At 31.3% G+C, this 8,430-nt stretch overlaps 1 protein-coding gene across 2 annotated transcripts; it reads right to left on the bottom strand.

Moving 5' to 3' along the window:
* Positions 1-1,080: 1,080 nt before the first annotated feature.
* On the bottom strand, positions 1,081-4,166 carry LOC111684183 (TBC1 domain family member 19). Of its 2 annotated transcripts, none has more exons than XM_046956307.1 (11): positions 4,000-4,166; positions 3,765-3,923; positions 2,880-3,054; positions 2,705-2,804; positions 2,579-2,639; positions 2,317-2,508; positions 1,975-2,242; positions 1,792-1,901; positions 1,639-1,730; positions 1,381-1,462; positions 1,081-1,320 (listed from the first exon to the last, which is right to left on the bottom strand). In XM_046956307.1, exons 1-11 carry the CDS (start codon positions 4,099-4,101, stop codon positions 1,147-1,149), a joined length of 1,515 nt encoding a protein of 504 aa, XP_046812263.1. In that variant the 5' UTR covers positions 4,102-4,166; the 3' UTR covers positions 1,081-1,146. The 2 variants fall into 2 exon arrangements, with proteins under 2 accessions (XP_046812263.1, XP_023302074.2); XM_023446306.2 differs by having other exon boundaries at positions 2,711-2,804.
* Between the last annotated feature and the right edge of the window lie 4,264 nt (positions 4,167-8,430).

The following is an 8,430-nucleotide window of genomic DNA, read 5'->3' as shown; positions in this document are numbered from 1 at the left end:
CTATCTATCTATCTATCTATCTATCTATCTATCTATCTATCTATCTATCTATCTATCTATCTATCTATCTATCTATCTATCTATCTATCTATCTATCTATCTAGAATTGATCTAATTACACTTTTATAAAGCCAATTTGTCATAGTAGGACTTAGACCCCATTTCATACCTATAGTTCTTCTACATATCGCCCAGCACCGATGTGCTTGTAGATCCTATCCTCTATGTGGTGTCTCCAATTTAATTTTCGATTGTCGAGGATTACACCTAAGTACTTAACTTTGTCTGTCACTGGTACCTTCTTTCCCCGGTATACGTAGAAATTTTGTCTTTCATGTGAGTTGACATTGAGGCCTCTCGGTTGAGCCCAGCTTAAGGCCGTATTCAGAGCCTCCTCAACTCTTCTACACAAGTCCATTCTCGGTTAGGGTCCTTAGGAGGCTATTAATCGTGGTAACCCAGAGTAAAGGAGACAAAATGCCACCCTGTGGTATACATTTTTCCTGATCGTTCATCTCGCAGCTTATCCATCTATTCCTTAGCATGTGGTTGATCCAACTACGGAGCACCCGTTCAACATAAAACTGGTCTAGGGATTGGATAAGAGTATCAGTGTGCACGTTATTGAAGGCGCCTTCGATGTCAATACATACCGCCAGTGTATATAGTTTGCTATCAAAGGATGCACCTATGTAGTGGACCACTTCGTTTAAGGCGGTTTCCACCAATCGTCTCTTCACATAAGCATACTGCTTAAATTTTAGGTCTTTGTCGGGTATACTGCTTTTAACCATACTATCGACTTTCCGTTCCAAGGTTTTAAGTAGGAAGGACGTAAAAGTTATCTGTCGATAAGACTTAGGTGTCACATAGCTAGGTTTTCCTGGCTTAGGTATAAATATAACAGCTGCATCCTCCCATTTAATGGTGGTATATGTGAAATTCAAGCATGTAGTAAATATCTGAGACAAATGCACGGAAACCAGTCCCGCTTCCATCTGTTTAGGGGGCGAAGCTCTTGATTGCTCCTTTATCCATGTATCTGTTTAGTATTTTATAAAACAAACCATCAATCAATAGTTATTTTCCAACAATTCACTAAATTTATTAAATAATACTTAATATACAAAAATTTACTACATTTTACTAATCCCTACTAAGAGCCAACTGTACCAGAGGCAAAACTTTTATCGATGACAAATCAGCCAATATTGCTTCGATACTATCCAGAGATGTAACTTGCATAATGCTCTCTTTACGAAATGATAAAATAATTAAAGCAAATATGGAGAGAATTTCTAAACTATCAAAGCCCAAGATCTGTAAAGGAATGGGAAATATAAATTTAGTAACTATACTTTATTAGCCATAAATACTTACCAAATCCCACAAAACTAGCAACTGATCGGGAGGCAGGTGGCCACTAAATGCACGCATTAACCATTTGAAGACAACGCGAATGCTGGGGAAAAAGTGGAAAATTTTTAAGCAATAAGTTTGAATGTGGGGATCGTGTTAAAAAATCGGTATCACGAAGATTCCGAGAACTTATTCATTCACGATAGTTTAACTATTGTGACATTGAGAATTCATTTCTAACAAAAAGCTTATTTTTTTCATCATATGATTTGAACTTACGGTTGAATTTGTAACTCCCGAAAATGTGACCATAATTGTGGCTCGTGGGTTTGTAATAGTTTTTCGAACAATAAACATATGCTGACAATGCCCTGCAAAAAGAAGAAAAGACATTTTGGTATAATCTGATTCAATAGAAATCTATATTAATACCTGAGGATGAGTATTAATAGTGGTCAAACGATGACAATATCTGATGTAAAATGCTCGAAAGGTAAAATATAAGCCAATGGGCGAATCATACAAATAACAAAATGGAGCAGCTACAAGAAAACATGTATCAATTAAAAGTGTATCGATAAATATTCATACAAAGTGTCAGTATAATGATCTTACCAAACATACAAATACCATGAAACGGCACTACACCCGAAGGCGGAGCCTCATAATGTTTACCCTTAACGGGATAATGTTCGAATTGTATCATTTGAGCGATCTCTGTATCGCGTGAAAAACACAACATCACCTGATAGAGAACATCTTCGAAAACAAAATACTGATCATCATTGGAGGCAGTAAGTTGTATATCTTTAAAAACTAATTTGTCAACAATATGATCGGTGGCCAAAACCATATGTTTCAATTTGTTCCAGTGATCAATGTCCTAAAGAAAAGTTGATTGATATTTGTAAAATTTATAATTTAAATTCTTTCAAAAAATATAAAAGAATAACCTACATAATCATTGACATGACTACCCAAAACATAAGCCCATAGAGCACCTCTATAGGGCGCTGGTGTATTGCCTTTTCTTAGTAAATGTTGACAAAGCACAGCATGTTTTGATTCGAGCACACGTTGACACTGTACGTTTATATCACCAGCACTGGCATACGTTTCATTGCGCATTAGATCATTATAATGATTTCGCTGAAAGTAATATAAAATATGAGTTTTATGATTTTATATTAAAAGATGTTTTTATTACTCCGATTATTACCAATTCAAATAGATTTTTAACTGGTAGTGATATATGAGAAAATTCCCATTTCGGTACTTGTCTAATAGAAAAAGGGAAAATAAAAATTTTCAATTAAAATTTATAAATTTAAGCGCAATAAATTACACCAACTCAGTATTCTCGGGACATTTGGTGGGGCCTTTTAAAGAAAGCAAAACATCTAGAATATCTTTAGGAGCATATACCGGGCGATAATTGGCTAAATCTGTAAAGAAGTTTTCCAATTCAATAGAGGGGGTGGAGGTCTTGAAACCGGTTCATAATTTGAGAAATAACTTACCTATAGTATAATTACTTAATTCATCCCATTTATTGAGTAATTCCTCACGATCGGCTGGTATGCGCGGTTGACCTTGACAAGCCATTTTCAATTCGGAACACATGGCATTTAAACTTTTACGCACACGACGATCCCATTGAACACCGGCACGTTTCAAATAGGCTAAAGGATCATTCTTAAAAAAGATATAGAATAGATTTGAAATGGAAATTGTTAAAGTTGGATGTACACGATCACACAAGTTATATGAACTGTCAAAATTTTGTGTAGAAGAGTATGATTGGGATCGTGTAAACTGCAATATGTAATGAAACCATCACACATTAAGGAAAATATAGATCGAAAATTTGACCGACGTATGGTTCTCTTCATTTTTTGAAATGTTAAAAAAAAACAAGCAGGCCAGGGATGTATTTTTATGTGAACTTATAAAAAAAAGTAAAACAGCTGTTTCCATCTTACTTTGTTATTGTTTTATACCAATCGTATAAACACAAAAATTACAAATCATACGACTTCCATTCTCTTGTTATACGGATTGTATTTCATTTTACTTTTTTATTAGATTTTACGTACGTAAAGTGTGATCGTGTGAAGTGCCCTTAAATATTGTTTTTACGCACACGATCGATCCCTTTCAACACCTGCACGTTTCAAATACGCTAAAGGATTATTTGTAAAAAGATATAGAAACTATTTGGAATGGAAATCGTTAAAGCCGGCACCACACAATCACACAAGTAATATGATCTCTCAGAATTTTGTGTAAATTTCAATTAGCCTTAACGCACAAGTAAAGTGTGATCGTGTGAAGTGTCCTTAAGTATTATTTTTTACAATCTAATTAAGGATCAATTATCCAGATCGTATTTATTTAATATTTACCACATTTGTCTGGTGAACTTTATCCTCCGGTTTCAATTTACTGCGCACCAAATGAAATATAATATTGCGTATATCGGTTTCAATGCCGGCACTTTTAATGGCCTCTTCTAAAGTATTGCACATATCATTACGATCTACACTGGGACTGCACACCAATTTCTATATAGAGTTGAAAAAAAAAGAATGTGCCAAAAATAAAGTGTATATTCAGATGTAGTATTTAAAATCCACCTACCTGAACATTTTGATAAAGTGGCTCGTAATTTTTTAATGTCTTAATTGTACTGATTAACTTGGCAGCCGTATGATGAATGCTGGCGTCTTGTAATTCTTCCATACTTTTGAAATATATGTATATATAAATTTGAATTTCTTTTAAAAAATACACTAAATTTGCAATTAAAATAAACGTGGAGAAATGTATTTTTATAAATGAAATTAATGAAAAAAAATTATTTTGTAAATTTTTCTTCTTTGAAGTATTGAAATTTGATTATCGATTAAACAATTTTATTTTGAATACGAAACTAACGGTAACACACACTTGTTAATATGGATATAGAGAATTCCACTTAGAGAAATTAAGTTTGTTTTATTAGTCGTAAGGTTGCCAGGGCGACATAATCAATAATAACGTTCAATAGAATAATTACATTTGGCCCTAACACATCTAGATTCCTAAGTGCAAAAAATGGAATAGCGTTTTTAGTTTCGCCAGAAAAAGGACATAATGGTTTCACTGCAGTTTTGCCAAAAACGTGGATCTTATCGATAAATAAAAGTTATCATAGATTATCGACCATTTATCCCTAATACCTCTAGTTTTGTCAGAAAAAGCATATTTAGGTTTAACTATAGTTTCATCCAAAAAGCGGATCTTTTGCGGAAAATAAAAGTGACCTTTTAGTCTCACTATAGTTTTGCTCAAAATATCGATTATTTGGTCCAAGCATCTCTTGTTTCGCCAGAAAATGGACTTTTACGTTTTACTTTGGTTTTGTACAAACTATCGGATTTTCTTGCACCGTTATTCCGCCAGAAAATTTACTTTTCGCTAGTTTCATCAAAAAATCGAATTTTGTTGAGAAATAGAAACGTCACATATCATCAACTTTTGGTACTAGTATCAACTGAAAATGGACTTTTGAGTTTCGCTTAAAACATGGACTTTTAGATTTCATTAGTTTTGTTAGAGTGTGTCTTTAGTTTCGCAAGAAAATGTACTTTCCAGTTTCACCTAAAAATCGGTTCTTGACGAAAAATTTAAGTGTTTTTTAGGTTTCACTCTTGTTTCGCTTAAAATATCGTATTTTCTTGGAAAGTAAAAGTGCTCACAGATTACGGTTCTTTTGGTTTCACTTTCTCTTTTTTGGCAGTAAATAAACATGATCCTTTGAGATTCCATGTGTCTAAATTTCGCAAGAAAATAGAAAAAGCTGAAATTTTGTTAAAAAATAAATGTGATCATACATTTTTATTTCTTTTATGGTCCTATCGCCTATAGTTTCACCAAATAAAAGTGTTCACCCTAAATTTCTCTAGATTTGTCAGAAAATGGACTTTTACTTTTTCATTCAAAAACTCGATCTATGTTGTAAAATAAAAGCGATCAGAGACTATCGAACATTAAGATTAGATTCATCAGAAAATGAATTTTTGGATTTAGAAAATAATTTTCGCGAAACATGGAAAAATGGACTTCTATATTCATTAAATGTTATTATTGAAATTTGGGTTCAAGTGACACAATTTTGCCAGAAAGTTGTTTCAATTTAGTTTCGCAAAAAAATGGACATTTAATTTTTCACTCTTAAACTCGAATTTTGTTGGGAAACGAAAGTCATCACTGATTATCGATCTTTCAGCCGAAATCTGAAATTGTGATTGCAAATTATCGTTTTGCGCCTCTAAAAGAAAATGCACTTTCTAGCTAAAAAATAATCATATTTTTTTGGTCCTATCGCCCCTTTTTCGCTAGAGTTTCACTCGAAAAATCAAAATCTGGTGGCAAATAAAAGTGTTCTCAGATCATATAGTACCTCCAGTTTAGTTAGAAAATTAAATTTTATGTTTCATTTCTGTTCTGTCGGCAAATAAAAGTGATCGCACTCCTTTGGATCCTTGTTTCTTCAGAGAATGGAGTTTCACGTAAAGTGATCACTTCTCGTTTTGCCCGAGAATAGAGTTTCACTCAAAATATCAAAATTTGGTGACAAAAACAAGTGATCACAGATCATCTAGAGCCTCCAGTTTCTTAAAAAATGAAATTTTATGTTTCACTACAGTTCCATCAGCAAGTAAAAGTGATCAATTTGTTTTGACCTTTTCACTTCTCGTTTTGCCCGAGAATAGAGTTTCTATCAAAATATCAAAATGCGGTGGCAAACAAAAGTGATCGCAGATAATCTATCGCTATATGATCGCTGATCATATAGCGCCAGCAGTTTCGTTAAAAAATATGAAATTTTATATTTCACTACAGTTCTATCTGCAAATAAAAGTGATCGCACTCTTTTGGCCCCTTGTTTCTTAAGGGAATGTAGTTTCACTTAAAGATCAAAATTTGGTGACATATAAAAGTTATCGCAGATCACCTAGCGCCACCAGATTATTTAGAAAATGAAAGTTTTTGTTTCACTATAGTTCTATCTGCTAATAAAAGTGATCGCATTCGTTTGACCTCATCAATTCTCCAGAGAATGGAGTTTCACTTAAAATATCAAAATTATATGACAAATAAAAGTGATCACAGATCATCTAAAGCTTCCAGTTTCGTTATAAAATGAAATTTTATATTTCAAAAAAGTGATCATCAGGGAAACCAAAATATGCAAATGCATGTTGTTTGTGGTGCGTCGTATGGACTCATGGATAAGATATTTACACGTTTCAGACCAATTTAAGAATTTTGGCATCGATTTGTTAGAGCATATTTTTGCATATTTTATCCATAAGAGCATAATTTTGCATGATTTGACTTTTTAGCATATTTAAGGCATATTTTTCGAGTTTTTAGAGCATATTTTACTCTTTTAGTGCATATTTTGATGTTCTCGCTTTTTTTCGTTTTTATACATTTTTAATTTTCTTATTTAAAAAAATCAAATTCTATTTTTTTATTTTTTTTTAATTTTTTTAGCCTATTTTACAATTTTGAAAAAAAAATTCGTTATGTTATAGTTTTTTATTCAATAAAGCATTATATTTTAAATCGGACATAAAACCGATTACTTTTGATTTCATTAGACTAATCCATTTTTATAGTTTAAAAAACTAATTATTGGAATTTATGACAACACCGATTAAAATGTCAGTTTAAAAGCTATGAATACAATTGGAAGAAATGTGTCAAACTTTGTCGTTTGAAATATGTTTTTTGGGGACCAAATGGAGTCATGTTATTTATTGGTTATCTGAACGTAAAACGGAATTATATTATACTAGTTCTTCAAACTATGAGATGAAACATTTATAAAAAAATGTTGTAGGATATAGAATATGACATTAAACATTTATTATTTCATTACAATTTCAGTCTTTTTGAGCTTTTCAATGTTAAAAAATAATAAAAAATTTTATTTTTGGAGCATATATTTTAAATTTTAAGAGCATATTTTGAGTTTTTTACGGCATATTTAAAGCGCTTAAAACACTTTTTTTAGAGCATGTTTTCGGTTTCCCTGGTGATCATATTCTTTTGACCCTCCATCACTACTTGTTTCGCCAGAAAATGAAGTTTCACTTAAAATGTCAAAACTTGGTGATCAAATGTGGTTTTTATGTTTTACTTTTTAATGATCGAGTTTTAAAATACTAAGAGTGATCACCAATCCTTCAGATTTCACTAAAATAATCGATCTTTTGTACTCTAATGTCAAGGATGAATGGATACATTTTTTATGCTTTTAACTGAAATCTCGATAAGCGGATATCTACTGTTTATAATAGGTTTATAAATTGTTCATACTTCTTATTTATGGACTCTACTAAATTAGTTTTTAATTATTCATTTGTTTTGTTTATTTTAAAATAAATTACGGTGCGAATAAGAAAAATATTGAAGGAAATGATTAATTGGATTATTTAATGCAGTGAAGATTAAATTGAATTATAGTCCATTAAATAAAAAAACATACAGTTATATATCAATTAATTTTCTAAGTAACTAAATTAACCCATTCGCAACCTAATAAAAATTCTCAAAATTATTTATTAAAATTGCCAAATTGAAACGCTTGTCAACTGAAAAGTTCTATGACAAATGTCATTCAAAATTGTTAATGGCTAAAGTCAAAATTTATATTTTTATTTATTTAAACTATAAAATACAGTAATTCTATATTTAAAAGAAAAAAATAATCACAAACAATTGTATTTATTCTTTTCCCACTTTTCGCCTCAGATACAATTCGAAATCAATCATTTAAATAGCAGCAAAATTCACATAAAAACACAATTATTTGCAAGAGAAAAAAAAGAAAAATATTAAAATGTTTTTAAACCACAAAATGCTATAAATTTATAGTCATTGTGTCTGCTGCCTGACCGAGAACTCATTTTCGATTTGATGAATAATTATTAAAATACGTTTATTTACTTTTTTTGATTTTGTGAAAATTTTGTGAAATTTTTTTATGATCATGTGAAATTTTGGCTAAAACTAATA

The sequence above is a fragment of the Lucilia cuprina genome, chromosome 2, assembly GCF_022045245.1.
Source record: "Lucilia cuprina isolate Lc7/37 chromosome 2, ASM2204524v1, whole genome shotgun sequence".
Lineage (NCBI taxonomy): Eukaryota > Metazoa > Arthropoda > Insecta > Diptera > Calliphoridae > Lucilia > Lucilia cuprina.
Note: the sequence above shows the minus strand (reverse complement) of the source record. Positions and strands in the feature narration are given on the sequence as shown.

Bases quoted from the DNA above. Each gene is read 5' to 3' on its own strand.
- LOC111684183 (XM_046956307.1), bottom strand. From the start codon at position 4,101: ATGGAAGAATTACAAGACGCCAGCATTCATCATACGGCTGCCAAGTTA. The intron at 2,640-2,704 runs GTAATTTATTGC...TTTTTCTATTAG, and splicing joins CCCGAGAATACTGAGTTGGT to ACAAGTACCGAAATGGGAAT. The intron at 2,509-2,578 runs GTAATAATCGGA...TATTACTTTCAG, and splicing joins TTAAAAATCTATTTGAATTG to CGAAATCATTATAATGATCT.